The sequence below is a fragment of the Battus philenor genome, unplaced genomic scaffold, assembly GCF_028537555.1.
Source record: "Battus philenor isolate CCGP_79_NKW_IND1 unplaced genomic scaffold, ilBatPhil1.0.hap1 SCAF_17, whole genome shotgun sequence".
Classification (NCBI taxonomy): domain Eukaryota; kingdom Metazoa; phylum Arthropoda; class Insecta; order Lepidoptera; family Papilionidae; genus Battus; species Battus philenor.
In genome coordinates this window covers 8,212,490-8,230,136 of record NW_027181679.1, presented here as the reverse complement: position 1 = coordinate 8,230,136, position 17,647 = coordinate 8,212,490, and the positions used below count along the sequence as shown (strand labels likewise).

At 36.7% G+C, this 17,647-nt stretch overlaps 1 protein-coding gene across 1 annotated transcript; it reads left to right on the top strand.

Moving 5' to 3' along the window:
- Positions 1-836: 836 nt before the first annotated feature.
- Positions 837-17,250, top strand: LOC137919939 (uncharacterized). Its single transcript, XM_068763162.1, has 8 exons — positions 837-1,064; positions 4,644-4,923; positions 10,348-10,481; positions 11,392-11,564; positions 13,053-13,318; positions 13,670-16,376; positions 16,445-16,839; positions 16,932-17,250. Exons 1-8 carry the CDS (start codon positions 837-839, stop codon positions 17,225-17,227), a joined length of 4,479 nt encoding a protein of 1,492 aa, XP_068619263.1. The 3' UTR covers positions 17,228-17,250.
- Positions 17,251-17,647: the final 397 nt, after the last annotated feature.

Sequence of the window (17,647 nt, the reverse complement as noted above, 5' to 3'; positions counted from 1 at the left end):
GTACTGTAATACAACTGATATTAAGTAAAAAGCATGCGTAATAAAATCAAGCAGTAATAGCAGAATGAGTAAGTATCGTAATCGTGGCACGGTTGGAGTGGGCTTGCGGGGCGGCGGTCGCGTGGCGTGATGACGTCACACCGCACAGCCGCGACGCGATAACGCGAATTGTAGCACTAGCATCGCCGCCCGCCTAATAACCCTAATAACCCGTTTCGACTCCCATTAAAACTTCATCCCCTTAACCTTCAAAGCCGCTTTAAGTTCTTCAATAATCAGTAAAGTTTACAAATTAGTTATACTGGTCAACTTTAGCAACATACGTAACGGCAAAGTTTATTCTGATATACTGTTTTGCCACTGTTCAAATTACCACCATGCAGCCACATATAGCCATATGACAGTAATTCATATTTGAAGGACTAACTGGTAGTAAATATTATCTAATAAGATATTCAGAGCATCGATGGATAGTGATTTATTATTAAGTATAGTTTTGTATGTCGGCAAAGCTATGGTTATTCCCCAATACCGTATTGTAAATCAAATGTAACTGGTTCAATGCCAATGATTTACTGAATAGATAGCGTTTGTGAATAGCGAGGTCTTTCGAACATTCGAATATAAGACTGTATAAGATCGTGACCTGATTTAATGTGGAAAGTGAATCGTGTGAGGGTGGCCGTTGCGTGGCCCTCCGCCCACCGCCTTTGTCCGGCTGTGGCCGGCGCTCGCTACTCTGATCGGCCAGTCTGAGGCACGCGCCCTTCGCGCCCGCTCGCCCCCGCGACGTGCCGCTCGGCCTCGGCATGCCTCGCAGTACGTAGCACGTTGTTATGGAAAAGCGCGGCGCCAGCGGCCGCGGCGAGCCCATCCCCAGCATACTCAAAAAACCCAAGCCGCGAGGAGATCTTCTCGACAAGAGCACCAAAATCAAACGGGAGAAGAACATTTCCAAGAAGAGCGGAGATGTGAGCTATTCGCTGTCGCACGGGTGTACGCCTCTCATGTACGCTTGTCAGCAAGCGGACTATAAGGCTGTCGTTGACATTCTAAATAAGGACGTGAGTAAGACGAAAACTAAAAGAAACCTGAGTCACGTCAACACCGATAAGCGATGTACACTAAACTTCATAGTCATTAGAAACACATAAGTGTCTTTGTTAGCATGATTTTAAGTTATCGGAATTTTAGCTGTATAACTAATATACACTAACAAATCGATAGTCAACTCGTAACAATCGCATAAAAGCTACATTAAAATAAATAAGATGTCAGAGCTTTACAAATAGAAATGATTTGTTGTAAAACGTTGGCCGCGGTGTGGTTATACGAAATGCAAAACATTGTTTTGAGTGCAATGTTTCACACGCGATGTTATGCGCCGAGCAACCCGGCATCGCCTTGCGAACGACCCATCAAACTGCGCTCTCGGCCTTCCCTCAACATTTCCACCGCGGCATCACGTATTGTTGTTACCAATCAATAACTTATAGTTTCGAAACAAACCTGGTTCCAAGGAAGATAATTTTTTACGTCTTTGTATTAAACATTTCAGTCTAGTCGGTAACTATAGAATGGCATTTTAAAATATATAATATCTCGAGTAATATTGCGTTTCTTGTTAAGGAAATGCATCATAGTTCAGGTTCGAGGTACGGCGTATATACACAATCGATAGCACGTTGAAACCCTTAACCACAACGAAGTAGTCGCTTGTGTATCCTTAAGCGCAGACAACAGACGAACATATTTGTCGATTTATTTTTTGGATAACACCGATTGTAGTATATATATATAATATAATAATATAATAATAAGAGCTGCTATTTTACAATAAAAACTTTGAAATCTACGAACAAAAAATAAAAGAATTGGTGCTGCAATTAAACCTTAGTATTTAATATCCAAATACGCGACATTTCGTCTTTTAGTGCACTAGTCAAATGAATATTTTAATTGTTTTTGTACAAACTAGTGAAATACGATGAATTCTTTATTTATTACTTTTATTGTTTGGTTTGCCCTATATGTTTTTTCCATGTTATGTTATTATTACCTTTATTAATTTCACACTATATATCGCAAGACAAGATTGGTCATCGCGGGATCTTTAGGAAAGTCCTCGTCTTGCAGAGAGCATCTATCGGCTAACGTGATGAAATGATTGACACGTCTTCTCTCATATAATAATGGCCGATATAGTTTACGTGGCTACATTGTTCGGGTTATCATGATTTTTAGTCCATATATGTCACTTAATTTGCGATATTGTAATTTACCATTTGTGAGCAGTATCATATATTATATAATTCACGAAAAGGCTGGCCTGCTGGAAACTCAACCCAAAATCAACGACCGTAAGTCACAGATCTCAACCACTACGCCAGTACTGTTGTATTTATTCGTTTACTTATTTGCGGTTTAATGAATTTTTTTCAGTAAATAATTAAAAATCAGTCTCTAAACTAGACAAAAAATTATGACCTTTTCATAAAAAAAAAGTAAAAATAACTTGGGATCTTTTTTTAATAATTTTGAGTTATCTATTTGTTATATTTGTGTATCCATTATGTTTTCGTTATCGTTTTTTCTGTTCGATTTGATTGCAGCTTATAGTATTAAATTGTAATAATATATTTAACTAGCTGATCCCGCAAACGTTTTGCCATGTATGTTATTTCTAGGAAACATTAAAAAACAAATAAAAAATAAGAGTTGATCGCAGAGGGATGAAAATTTATAGTTGTATGTATTCTTGTATGCTGTATCATAAAAAAATAAAAACAAATTTTTTTGTCTAAAACATAAAAAAAATTTAGGGGAGGACCCTTAACATTTAGGGGAATGAAAAATAGATGTTGTATGATTCTCCAACCTGGCCGATATGCACGCTAAGATTCACGAAAATCGGTCGAGCCGTTTCGGAATAGTTCAATTACGCACACCGTGACACGAGAATCTTATTTATTAGATATACGAGTATATATATAAAAAAATTGTGTTTTAGAAAGAAATTCATTTGCAATTCAAAAGTAACGAAGCGGACAAAGTCTCTTGTTACAAGGGTTTTTCTCATCATCACCACCATTTCAGCCGTAAGTTGCCCACTGCTGGACGTAGGCCCACCCCAACGGTAGCAACGGTTGGAAACAGCCTACTTTCACAGTCTCCCAGCGATTTTATCAACGGTGTCTGTCTGACACTGCGATCATCTTGCCTTCTTGATATTTTCTACATGCGATGTGACTATCCGATCGCCACTTCATCAAGACACCTGTGATGAGAGAAAAATTATATGATTTGTCGGTGATCTCTTCTATGTCGGACTTGTCCCTATTTCCAAAAACATTGAAACGTGTAGTACTAAAGCAACTTATTGTTCCTCGGTGGAAAAAAAAAAACAAAAGACCATATAACTAAGGTGAACGATAATTAAGTCAACGATAAAACTTTTATCTCATTTATTAAAAGTTATGGGAATTGTGGTGTTTTAGAACTTGACAGAGGCGGGACTTTATTGTTCAAGGTGACGGATCGTCAGTCCGAATTGGCCCCGCGTACTTCGATAATTACCAAAGCTTAAGAGCATCACAGCGTCACTTGTGTATATTGCTAAACGGAACCCAGAATACACAGAATGTAATTGAGAGAAATAAAAATAAGATCGCAACTATTAAATTAACACGTTCACTGCGGCTTGAGGTCGATTCAGCCTCATGGTAGACTTTGCACTGGTGCGGCGCGTAAAACTCGTGTTTTCTCTCTAGTGCGGCGGCTGTTTACACTCAACCGTATGAGGTATGACAAAGACAAATATAGCTTTCTTTATGTCTGCAAAGCATTGACTCAATATGGTAAAAAATATTGATGAACATAAGGCAGAAAAAGCCTCAACCGCACTACTAGGAAGTTCAGCTTGAGGCTGATTCGACCTCAGCCGCACCAGCTGAAAGTTCTTCAAAATTGGGCCCGCAGTGAACGTGTTAATAAAGGATCGAAAGATCAAAGATGCAGACCACTTTAAATCGGTGCTATTAAAAATTTGTAAAAGAAGCCTATGTTATATAGTCGATGTTCTAATAATGATGATGAAACATCCTTCAAGTTAAGGTTATTTAGACGACTGGTAGTGAGAACCTTCTCGTGGGAATGGAGGCTTACTTTCATTCTTTAAAAGGTTAAAGATTTAGCTCGAACGAATTAATTTTTGTAAATAATTTACAAATTTTCCAAAAATCGTGGACGCCCTTCCTTATCAAACCCAGCCAATAGCGTTTGTATGCGTAAATGAGATGAAAAATCAAGATCACCGACATAGCTCGGCTATACATAGCATATCGCTATATAACCGATGGTCATCGGTCCCAAAGGCTCTCCAGCGGCGACCATGCGCCAGTAGACGTTGCGTGGGTACGTCCCTCACTAGGTTGACCGACGATATAGTCAAGATTGCGAGAAGCCGTTGGATGCGAGCAGTACAATACCGGTCATTGTGGCAATTTTTGGGGAAAGCTTATGCTTTGTAGTGAGCATCTATCGACTAACATAGTGATGAAACTACATTTAACAGTAATGAAAAAATGCACGTTCTTCACGATCGTCAGTTGTATGTAATAACTTTGTAATTGTGACTTCTCAAGCCGTCGTCGGCGCGGGTGCGAGACCGCGGCCAGCGCTGCGCGTTGCATTACTGCGCGTCGAGTGGGGCGGCCGGGCGAGCGGCAGCGCGGGCGGCGTGCGCGGACCGCGTGCTGATGGCGGCGCCTGCGCTGGCGGACGCGCGCGACGTTGACGGCCTCACTCCCCTCCACCTGGCCGTGGTGCACGGCAACGTGCCCCTAGTGCAGACGCTTCTGGCTGCAGGTGCCGACGTCAACGCCCGCGACAACGAGCACCACACCGTTGTTCATTGGGCCACAGGTAAGTGTCAAATCTGAGAGCAGCACTTGAAGGTGAGGAACTTAAGCCAGTTTTCAATAGACAAAACTATTATCCGCGAAGTGTCCGCTCACAAGACGGACCGACAACCTTGTTAAGGTCGTATGAAGGCGCTGTTGGCCGCTTCCAACTGTTTCTATTTAGAACCTATGAGAGAGGCCTATGTCCAGCAACATAAGTCTTATAGCTGAAATGATGATGATGATGCTGACCGGAAATTAGCAGTAGATACTGGAGCGCTAGAAGGCGTTAGAATCGCACTCAAATCACCTCGGTGGTTGACATTGGGAACAGATCCTGTGCTGAACTCTCAACGCCTATCTTGCGTTGTACTGTTTAAAATTAGATATCGTTGACCACGATGTGCTATAACGAGTGTTCGAGATCGTCACATCGATTTGTGGTTCGTCCAGAATCGCTAGAGATATTGATTTCTGCTATAGGCCTCCGATCAATAAAATACCTTCTTTTAGTCGAGGAAAAATATTCCCTGTCAACCGAGGAAACTGTCAAATAAAAGTGTGTGGAGTAAAAGAACCAGCAGCACAATGTGGTACTATAAGATCATTAGGATCTTGCAAAATGCAGAACAGGAGCAAAGATAAGACAAGGAATTTCTTGTTTAGTTACTAATTTAGAAAAGTGATAGTTAAATTTTGCCTGCCACACAGGAAAATTTATGAGAAATGGACAAAAAATTAATGTAAAACATAGAAAAATAATTTAAATCATTTTTCTCGGAGACACATCCAACACATGTGAGCGGCGGATGTTGATAGATGCTGCAGACTATTTTTAATAAAGATCAGGCAAGCTATATATTTGTCATGAATTTATTTTCAACGGTCATGATAGTTGTATTTTTTTATAATTGCTGTGTTTTATTTTATAATGCCGTGATTGAAAAATATTCATTGTTACTTGCTTTTATTTTTGTAGAGCTAATGACTTTACTAAGTTTACTTTAGTCGTAATATAATGCTTTGATCCCGCGGGGGCCAAGATTTCATGTGCTCGTAATAAAACATACACGTAGTACCAAAACTCGTCGTTAAAATTTGTTATTTCATTTTCGGATTAGATCTAGTTTATAGTTAGTCACGCAAGGTCACGTTTGGTCAGCTGTGACTAATTTCTAACTGATTACGAAAAAGGTCTACCCGTGACACGTAGCCATATATTTTGGTAAAGGTTGATGAAGGACGTAGAAATATTTTTGTTCATTTCTGACTCAGTAAATATACGATCACGATTACTTTTTTTTTTGTTAGGTGATATTAAATAAATTTCTTTAATATAAAACTTGAGGCGAAACAGTTAAATAATTAAATGATCAGTGATAAGTCGTTTCCGATTTAAGTTTCTTTATTTTTTTATTTTCCTTTATGGCCCGAATAATTAAAAAAACATTTTAACAACAATAAGCATAAAACTTTGGATGATTCTATGCCACGTTCAGGACGTTCACGTCTGGACATAGGCATTCGCGAATGTTTCCAATAGGACTAGTAGGAAACAGTTTGCATCCAGCGTCCTTTATCGATATCCTGGACGTTACAGGTCACGTAGCACGCAGAACTGTTGGTTGCTAGGGTCTTAAGGTGTTAGAGTGGAGACCGCTAATCATTAAGCGCAGCTTAGGACGTGAAGGTCTTGTTAAGATCTAGGAATAGGATCAGCGGTTAGACGCAGGCCGCTCCTAATAATTTCTTTTGGAAATGTATGGGAGAGCACTTTGTCCAACAGTGGTCGTCCTGTGACGGAAATGATGATGATTAAAATTAATTATACAAATGATTTTTATGGTTAACCATTTGTGAACGGCCGGTGAGTTACAATATTTTTACAGGCAACATAAACCTAATACAATACTGTCGCTATCAACTAAAGTAACTATTCTAGAATACATCTTCAATAAAAGTTAAGTTATGGTACAAATATAAAAATTCCAGTGGTTCCCAAATCAGGCAGAGCCTTTGTTTTGTTTAATAATTCAAATTCTATTTGTTTCTCGGTTTAGTCAAGATTAATGGACTGGTATTGTTGTTAAATTTAAGTGTAGTTAGAAGCGTTTTTCAAATGTGGTGGTTGATATCGGGTCGGATCTAAATCGTGTTGCGAGTTGGCCGCTTGTAGTGAGTTGTTATCGCGCTGGTGTCGTGCGGCTTCACTCGGTGACTTGTGTCAACCACAATCGTCGTTCGCACGCCATCAATTACTTATCCTTACCGCTCAGTGGCAATTACTTGTCAGCTAGCTTAGTGCATACCAATGTTCAAGACAGTTAAGATAGCGGAGCATCAATCATCATCATGGATATAAACGTACCGGTAAAATAATTGCTGTAGGTAAAGAGAACCAGTGTGGCATCTACTAATACGTTAAGCCAGTGTTTCCCAGCGTAGAGCCCACGGCTCACAGGGGGGCAATTTGGTTGTTAACCGGTGGCAATTGGAAAATGGACTCGACACTTGTTACATATTAGTTATATTATCGCTTTAGTATTGAAATAATGTATGTTACATAGGAAGGCGTAAGAATTTTAAAAAGGCTTAGGTGAGTCTGGCACAAAAAAGGTTGGAAAATACTGCTTGAGAGGTAACTCGATGTATGAATCTGTCAGTAAGACGATATCAACATAGAGTGTGGAAGCTTTATGGACTCGCGTGTATGCACGCATATGGTTTCAAGTGTGGCTAATTGCCAATGATAGTTTAGAAGTAAAAAGGTTTTCTATGCTAAAATAATACGCTGTCGAGTGAAGTAAACCGCTTAGTTATTCCATACGGAATGCTTCTACAGTGCGAGGCAATAATATCATAGTTCTAGGTTTAACAGTCGCCCACCGTATGAATGATATGAAGTGACGGTGTTCTTGTAGACGAGTTGCGTGATTAAAAAGACGGTATTCTTTCTTCGCTCAAAGCGTGACGTCGGTCATGGCTCGAGGATTATTAGTTTTGCGACATCTGTCTTGCTTATACTGTTGCAGCTTCAATAACACGTCACAGTGACCAGCCACGTGTATATAAAAAAGAGAAAAATGACTTCTTCAAATTACACGAATATTACTTATTAAATAAAACTTAAGGAGAGATTAAGAACTTTGTCATTAAAATTCACTGTTAAAAATGTTCACTCACCAAAGCGATAGATAGAAATATTTTTCTCCTATCAAATAAAACAAGTTTTCTACGGATTACATCATGGTTTATTTTCGTTTTGACTTGTATATGTACACGATTATTATTCATTTAGAAGGCACCAACCACCATGGGTGATGTATAGTACTTAAATATAAAAATAACCGGCTAATGCTCACGTCGGCATAAACAATTTGTGCAAGGGTTAAAATATCATGTAAAAATCTCACAGCATAGACCAAAGTTCACTAAGAAATTTCTTCAAAATTAAAATAAACTTCAAGACACTGACATCGTTGTCGAAAATATGTTAATAATGTAATCAATTTTATGTGGCATTTATATTTTATTTATTATATTAATTTAAATATTACATATCGTAAAATATCATTGGTATCTAAAATATATTTTTTTCGCATAAGATTGATAATAGACGTTTATTATAGAATAACTGGTAGAGTGGCATAATTATGAATTCGTAAGTCAAAACATAAAAAAGTCGGAACAAGTTTAAAACATTATTGATTTATAGCAAATCGTGTTATAATTGCGGTTGGATAGTTTTGGACTGCGGTTGTTTGTACGTTCGGTAATAACTTGTAGCCGTAGGGGGAAGGGGCTTCCCCCCGATTTCAATCTAGGGGCTGTCCGGTTTCTAGCGGCATTGAGCGGCACATAAGGTCAGGTCCTTGACCTGCCCAAGCTTGACTAGGACTAAGTCTTGTACAAATATAAAATTTGAAAATGTTAAGGCGTATCAAATACTAAACTACGGTAAAATTTGGACAAAATAAAAATCTTTAAATAAGTATTATTGCTGTAATAGTTTTATATTTTGCTAGGATTATACATCATTTTTTATAACATCTAAGATTTTATGCGGCAGAAATTATTTATTTATTACATTTGGTAAACAAAATGTATTAAAACACAATAAAGTCACTTTTTAGATACTACAGTAGTATAATAGTATATTCATTTAATAAATATTTTATCATGTTATGTAGTTTGGAGCTCGCTCCCACCGTTTCTTTAGGAAATCTTTTTATTTCATTTATTGAAAGATAAATTAGAGGTATTGCACGGGAGTGTATTGTAAAACTATACAGAATTATTATGTGTATGGAACTTACACTGGAAAAGAGATATGTTTACCTATGCACTTGTTTATAGGTATTTATTCATATTTATTAATATTATTATGGACATAGGTAAGGTATATATGGATTTTGTAGGTTATATATTTTTTCTACGGATCTTTTCTAATATAGCCTTTAACACTTACAGATCCGCAAACTGAAAACGTGTCATAAATTATAAACGTTCATTCGCTTCAAGGTGTTCATTGTTATTTTGGGTGTAATGTTAGTTCGAGAAAAATAATTGTTTCGGGTAATACAGCGTTTGGTTAAATTTTCGTATCGTTTCGTCTTTCATTTATAAGAATACAAGTTGTGTAGTCCGCTAATAATATTATGAAAACTATTTATTTATTTATTGATATCATTATACACATAGGATAATTTAGTGACTGCTTATTCATACTATGAGAAGACAACCAGAAGAGTTCAATCTAATTAGATTGAACGCCACTGAAAGGAATCATTACACTTAAAGTTACGAAGGTTCCAAAAGGGCCTTCATCTGAAAGATGCCTACAATAAACTCAGACGGGGTTTTTATTGTCACTTTTATAAAATTCTTAATATTTTAGTTAAAACGATTAATTACCTAACTTATTTTTCATTTACGTAATCCTTCACACTATCATAGGATTTTTCTACCAATTTTTGTTTAATGAACTACATAAATTTGTTAGATGATTTAAAGATATTACATGGGAGAGTACTGTAATATGCGTATACTGTAATGTATGTATAATGCGTATACAGTTGCCTACAAAAGAGTTACTAATTTTATGAAGCCCAAAGAAAGAAATAAGCTTTTCTTTATTTCCAGTTCTAACGTTACGTACATCACTATTATTCTTAAATTTGTTAATATGATTATGTACAAATTGTCATGTATATGTGGTCTATTTACCGTCATAAAATCATCACTAAACTTTTTCTCTAAGACAGTCTCTAGATTTCGTATCATAGATTGCACGAACTCTTTTGTAGCATAAATTTAGCTAATGCATTGCTAAGGTAAAAAAGAGAAAAATAATTGTCAATATTCGCAAAGAATATAAAATTTAGTAATAAAAACAAAAATTGTCTCTTCATACTTATTGTTAGTTAATGAAGTTCCCGTGTGCCAGTGTGCGGCGAAGTGGGGGCGCTGCGGGCGGTGCTGGCGGCGGGCGCGGATGCCGCTACACCGGACCAACATGGCGGCTATCCCCTACACTACGCCGCGCAGATGTGCGGTGCGCCCGCTGCCACGGATCATCAGGTAATGACTTCTAAGCAAATAACTAGAAATAGTTCCTATGATATTCATCTGCTCGAGTCACGATCCTCGCAAATGAGGACTTCGTCAAATGCATGGAACGTATCTCCCACTGTATAATGACCACCAGACAATTCTTCTACTATGTGTTATAGCATGTGCCTTTTGCTAGTGGCTTAGCAAAGATCTTCAAAAACATGGTTTATCCTCTGCAAGGGTCTGCGTACTCGTAGTGTTGTTTTCCTGTAGTGTCGTTTATATATCATACAATATTTTCAATAATATGTATAGTTATTAAAACAGCAGAATTGTGCCATAGAAAAGGAGCAGCCGATACTTACGCTGACTCTTCCGCCCCGTCTAGGCGTAGCACTATGTTCAAATTCAAAATATTTTTTTCAAGAGAGCATTTACAAGCACTTTTGGATCCTCAATTATTTTAACATTATTAGTGGTAAGTTACCACTGGCTAGCGAATGTTAATCTGCTAAGAAAAGTCGGCCGAAAACTTAACGCTTGCTCTTTTTAAATGAAATTTAACAATGTTTTATGTATATTGTATGAAAGATTTTAGAGGAAAAATAAATTGAGGTGTTACCAGTTTTCTTGTATTTATTAAATGTCACACAACAATCACTATTTTTTATAAAAGTACGTATTAATGATGGTTGTATTATGGTTTATGAGCGGCTGGTGCGCGGTGTTTATTTACATGGATATTTATTTTTTGCGGATAATGATTTGTATAAATAAGTAAAACACAAATTTTAAATTTCATTACGCTGTTTTTGATCTGATCTGAAAAGGTGAAGCAAAACTTATGAAACCAGCATATCCCAGGAGGCGCTGTGTAGCGGTGTCGATAGCATCGGTTGGTAGGGGTTTCTGTAAAATCATTTGTTACGAAACGTAGAGCAGAGGAGCAGCGTTGGAGGTGTTGCGGGCGCTGGTGCGTGAGGGCAGCGCGAGCGTTGAAGTTCGTGACGCTGACGGGCGCACGCCGCTGCTGTGGGCAGCTTCTGCAGGCTCGGCTGCCGCTGTGCTAGCATTACACCAGGCCGGAGCCAGGGTGGATGACTCCGATAGGTATTATATTTATGTCTTTGGATCTAAATATCTCAGTAACACAAATATTATAATCAAACACAAAACTTTATGTAAAACTAAGGACTATGTCCGCCATTATTATGAGAGGATAAAAACATAATAAAAATAAGATATACAATAACGTGGTCATTTTTTTAAATTTTAAGTTTATACAAACTAGCGGCAGCACTTAAAAATACAGTATCTTCACATATATACAAATAAAGTGTAAACCTGCTCGTAGTGTACACGTCGTTTCAGACCATAGCGCCCAATGCAAGACATTGGTTTCCCCTGAAGATATCTATGGAGAATATAAAATAATCACCACGCTTGGCGATCGTACTGGGGTAATTTGATTAGTAAAGAATGCTGCTGTCCATCTCCTTGTAATTTGTATGTTAACAATGGCAATACTTCATCGTTAATTCACAAAGTGTGAATTATAAATGGTTGTTTTCCGGGAATGGAACCCGCGATCTACGATCTAGTCTCAATCTTCTACCGCTGGGCTCTTTATGTACATGATATGTATTAAAGTTACAAAACAGTGATAGATTTCACTCATGATTTCACAGCATGTTATATGGTAAAATTTAAATATAGTAACGGTTTTATATAAAAATTAACTTAATAAATATGAAATAATAAAACATTTTTTAACATCGCTAAGGAAACATAAAAGTATCATAATGGTTTTCAATGTTATACGAAAGGCATACGGTAGACTGGCGAGTATTGGCCGTAAGTGATACGATAAAATGTTCTTCTATTTTGAGGAAGACATCAGGTGGTACTAAAAATATATTCGGTCATTTTGTATTAGAAAATAATCACCATAAAATAATAATAACATAACATAAATCCGATTATAAAAAGAAAAAAGGTGATTTAAATAAAAATTTCAATCATAATAATTATAATTATGCTTGAAACTAGATATAACTACTAGATAGAATTAGATTGTCTATATAATAAATACAGTAAAATATAATTGAAAAGTATTTATTAACTATTTGAATATAATCAGTAAATACTACGTAAGTAGTAAATACTTGTCATTATTACATAACTTTATTTTGCTATTTTATAAATATTTATTAAAAGCCTAACTTTTTTATTTTTCTTCTGCACCTTATCCATCTTGAACATGATTTTGATACGATATTCACAGCATTGCATGCATTTTGTTTTGCACATGGGATAACTAAATAGTTGAAGATTTATATCTACAGCCACACATTTGTATTACAGATTCCTTACCATACTTATATTTTTTTGTACTGTTTGCTATTTGAGGGTTGTGCAATTTATTCTAAATTAATATGGAAGCTTAACATTAAAATAAGCTGTAACAACTGTTAGGGAATCTCGTTAAAAACATAATAAACATAATACGTTATAAAGAAAATTGGTTCAAATTATTTTAAATATTACAATCATTCTTCATGTCTATTGCGAATGTAGAACTGATACATAATATTTCAGGGATGGCCTAACGGCACTTCATTGTGCAGCGGCAAGAGGTCACACAGAAGCTTTAGAGACTTTAGTCGGTCTCTGCGGCGCTAGAGTTGATGTAGTAGACTCCCATGGTTGTACTCCTCTCCACTACGCTGCTGCTCTGGGCCACGCCGATGCGACTTCAGCGCTGCTCGTCCATGGAGCCGACGCTCATCGTCAGGATAGAAGAGGACGTAGCCCTGCGCATACGGCTGCCGCCAAAGGCCAAATTGAAACCGTCCGCATACTCGGTAAATCTTACCACTGATTTTGAAAAATCAAAAATATGTTGGCTTGTGATATGTTCTACCTCTGATAACAATACCCTTTGAAATACAACACAATACGACTCGTGTGTGGTGCTCAAAACAGCACTTTTTATTCTCTATTGAGAGCGACCGTACAACCAATAATCCAAAAGATTGATAAGCAAGCGAAGATACCATAATATGTTATTGCTTGTGTATTTTTAAATGTATTTGAAATGTTTATAAAAATGCATAAATGATATTTTTATAGATTAACTTTGGACTATAATTACTTTTTAACAAATATTTTTTATAAAATAATGCGGAAAACAATAATACTTTTTTGCGTTGTAGGAGCAAGGGGAGCAAATTTATGGCTACGTAACTCGAAGGGAGATTTGCCTTTACACGAAGCAGTTACATCAGGGCGCAGGGAATTAGTTAAGTGGCTTTTGGACGGACGGCCATCGCAAGTCAATGCAACTAACCATGAGGGGCGCACACCGTTGCACCTTGCTGCGGCTACTGACAATGCTGATCTTTGTCGCTTACTTCTGGATCGCGGAGCTGAAGTTAACCCCGTTGCAAGATCATCCAAAAACGACCCAATTACACCTTTGGATTGCGCAACCGGTCGTGGACATAGGTCGACTGCAAAGTATTTACAGATGCAGGGCGGATTACCTGCATCTAAATTATCAAACACTCAAATAATGATTGATGGAGCTCCAATCACTACACTTCCTCAACGTAAAATAACCAGCACAAAAATTGATGTACGTGATCGTATCAGAATAGAAAAAAGAGAAGTAGTTGAACTTTCAAGCCCTTCTTTAGAAAGGCGACGTACAAAACATAGAAACTACGATTATTATACTAATGACTCTTCTTCTGATAACAGGATAACCCGAAAAAAATCTGAGGACAAGCATTCAGAAAAATATATAAATCGAAGAAATCGCCCTTTGAGACCTCAAAAAAGTTTCAGTGATGGTTATGATAGTGAATTTGAAGGCTATGAAGTCAAAGATTACTATCAACCCAAGCACAAGTCATGTTCTAGAAGTAAAAAAAATAGATCTAAAAGTGAACCATCAAAACGACATCGCAGAACACCAAAACATAGTCGCCATTGTCGTTCCACATCAGAAAGTTCTTCAGATTCTGAAAGTTATACAGAAAAGAAAAAGAAACGGAAACATCGTAAACGAGGCAAAAGAAAATCTAGCACTTCATCGGAGGACAGCATTTCTGATTCAAGCGAAAGACGTAGTTCTAAAAGAAAAGGTAAAAAAACATCAATCCACATAGAACACGATGATGAAAAACAAAAAGTAAATATAGTAAAATATAAAAACGTTGATTACAAACATAGTATAGAGTCCAATGAAAATGAATTGAAGAGCAACGCCGTAGATATATCTACAACTAAAACAGAAACCGAAAAAGTAGAAAACGCAGTGAAAGAAAAAACGTTTAGTGAAACTGAGACTGACGCCATTTCGGTAAAAACTAACATGGTAGTTACAGAAGCACAAATCCACATGGAACGTGAGTCTACACTTAATGGAAGTTCTGAACTAATTGTCACTATGGATTCTTCAAACAATGTTGCAATCGAAACCTCAAATTTGTCTGTAACTCATAAAAATATTAACGAAGAGGAAAAAAATGAGACTAAAACTGAGGTGAATGAAGTTCCGGAAGGTATTGATAATGATAAGCCTGATATTTCTAAAATAGTAGATACTGCCACGCAGGATGAAGCTATTGAAAAGTCAGATGAAAATGTTGTAAAATCAAATGAAACTTCTGGAGAACAAACTACCTTAGCACAAACTAGTATAGGGGAAGTAGAAGAATCCAAAGAAGCAGTGTTAAATAACGAAGTTCAACAAAATATTGGAAACATAGAAGAATCTAATAAAAGCCAACTATCTTCAGAAAAAGTAGATGAAGGTCGAAGTACAGGAGAAAAAGATAAAGAATCTCTTTCCAGAGAAGACTCTAGTGTAGATTCACCCCGAAAAAGATCATTTCAAGTCTTATCGGGGCCAGACGATATGGGTCAAAGTGAAGATATTTTACCGGGTATAAAAAGTTTGGACGTAGCTAGTAGTGATAATCAAGAGTTTCAAGACAAAAGTAGCTCGCCAACTGTGTCATTTGCTAAAAAAGATGAAATATTTAAGATAAAAGTTTCTGAAAGCACTTCTGATCATTTACAGAGTGAAAAAGACGATCGCATTGAAAATATAACACACGAAGATAATATTAATCAAGACAGCGAGGAAAAAGACATTAATCAGCTGCAAAAGAGAACACAATATGCATCCACCACAACAAGTAGTAGCGAGGTAGCTCAGATTAAAGGAAAAAGTAAGCTAAAACAAATGCGCAGTGAAATTACAGGAAGTGATCGTGCAGTACAACAAATTATTATGCATGGTGAATCACAAGAGTATGAAGTGGACGGGGCATTGTCATCGACATCCCCTAAACAAACCGGAAAAAGCTCAAGAGATAGTCAAGTAAGTAGTCGTAAAAGTAGTATTTACGAAACTGAAAGCTACAAAGTTTTGTCAGATGGTACTAATGCTGTTGAAGGTATTTTGAAAAAACCTAGCAAGATGGATGATGGGTCTATAGAAGATAAATTAAATGAAGATAGGTTAAGTCTTTTAAGAGATAATTTTTTTGGAAGAGTGCCCAGCGTTAGTGATAACGAAATTTATTATAGCCATTCTGAAGCTGACGGACGCCGAAAAAGATTTCGTAAGAAAGGTCGAACAAAAAGTCGCATAACAATGAGATCTAAAAGTGAAAACTCGGAGAGAGGTTACGAGTCAAGTGGTTTGATGGATTCAGGGTTCGAACCAAGTCCGAGACCAGTTCAGCGTTGTATAATGAGTCCACGTCTTAATGCTTATTACCAACAAAGGAAAGCAAGTAGTAAATTTTTTGGACGGACTGATAGTAAAATACCCATACGTAAACCCGGAGATAAAAATGCTGTAGATATGAGGTCGGTGACACAAAGAATACAAACTAATATGAGACGGTAAGGTAATTGATAGTTTAATAATTTATTAAAACCATACATTTATATTAAACATAATATCATTTCAGGTATTATTGCGAACGAAAAATATTTCAACATTTGCTAGAGCTTAAGCGTTTGCAAATAAGGACCAGCAAGGCACACGAGGCCGTGTTAGTGAAAAGGGCGATCGACGAATATAATAAATCGAGTCTAGCAAACGTCGGATTGGGCCCATATAACAATCCTGAATATTCTTTCAGTAGTTTTGAAAAGTTTCTATATGACAGCTTAAGAAAATTACAAAAAAGCGGAAAGAAATATTTAGATAAATTACCGGAGAAACCAATAGATTTCGATTATGGAGAGAGTGAACTTTACAAAATGAGCGGCATTCCCGACAATCCATGCCTGTGTACAAGTAAGACACATCGATGTTACCACGCCGTACATGCGTACACTGGCATACCGTGTTCTGCTTATAGTAAGTATATCGAAGAAAAAAATGTAAATATTTTTGTATAGAGATATTTAACTGTTAGATTACTGTCTAAATTACTTAATTGTATGTTGAAGTTCCCTACAAATGGAATCATCACACAATGCCCAAACCTTCGACGGCTGGTCCGAGCACCAAGTCTAAAGGCTTCCTACCGAAGATCAACTCGAAACCACCATCAGGTGCTGGCAAAGCTCATGTTACTTTAGAAGTGTCACACGGTACGGAAAAGCAGTTAATAGCGTTGCCTGCTGAGAAATTGGATAAAAATAAAAGATATTACGTGACGTTTACTGTTAAAGGTTCAGAACCAACTTCTGATAATGACAACGCTGTGGCCAGCCCCAATAATAAATGCGTTCGCAGCGGTTGATATTTCAAGACTATGTAATTTCTGTAAAGCTATTATTAATACTTCGGTTCACAATTAGAAAACTATTTAAATTAATATTAAATTTCGCTATTATAAATTATTATAAAATCACATAAAAATGTGAGGGTTTTAAATAATTGTTTGTTAATAGTTTGCAGTAAATTTACGACGATTATAAACTTTACGACGAGATTACAAATATTATTTTAATTTAGGATAGATTGACTTGTAAATGTTTTATTAAGTTGGATGAGTTAGTAAAAGACAATAGGAGTAAGACTGCGGAATATTTATACGTTTTTAAATATTTTTATTACCCCTATTTTTACCTTTCCGTCTCTCTTTTTGGGCGAGTTTAATTCTTCACGATTAGGTTATTTATATCTTTTAAAATTATGTGCTAGTCAACAACACCATAAA

What these genes read in the sequence shown, in the direction of transcription:
- LOC137919939 (XM_068763162.1), top strand. Translation starts at nt 837, where the DNA reads ATGGAAAAGCGCGGCGCCAGCGGCCGCGGCGAGCCCATCCCCAGCATA. An exon ending in CCGCTGCCACGGATCATCAG is followed by an intron (nt 10,482 to 11,391) that starts GTAATGACTTCT and finishes TACGAAACGTAG; the next exon opens with AGCAGAGGAGCAGCGTTGGA. An exon ending in CATACCGTGTTCTGCTTATA is followed by an intron (nt 16,840 to 16,931) that starts GTAAGTATATCG and finishes TGTATGTTGAAG; the next exon opens with TTCCCTACAAATGGAATCAT.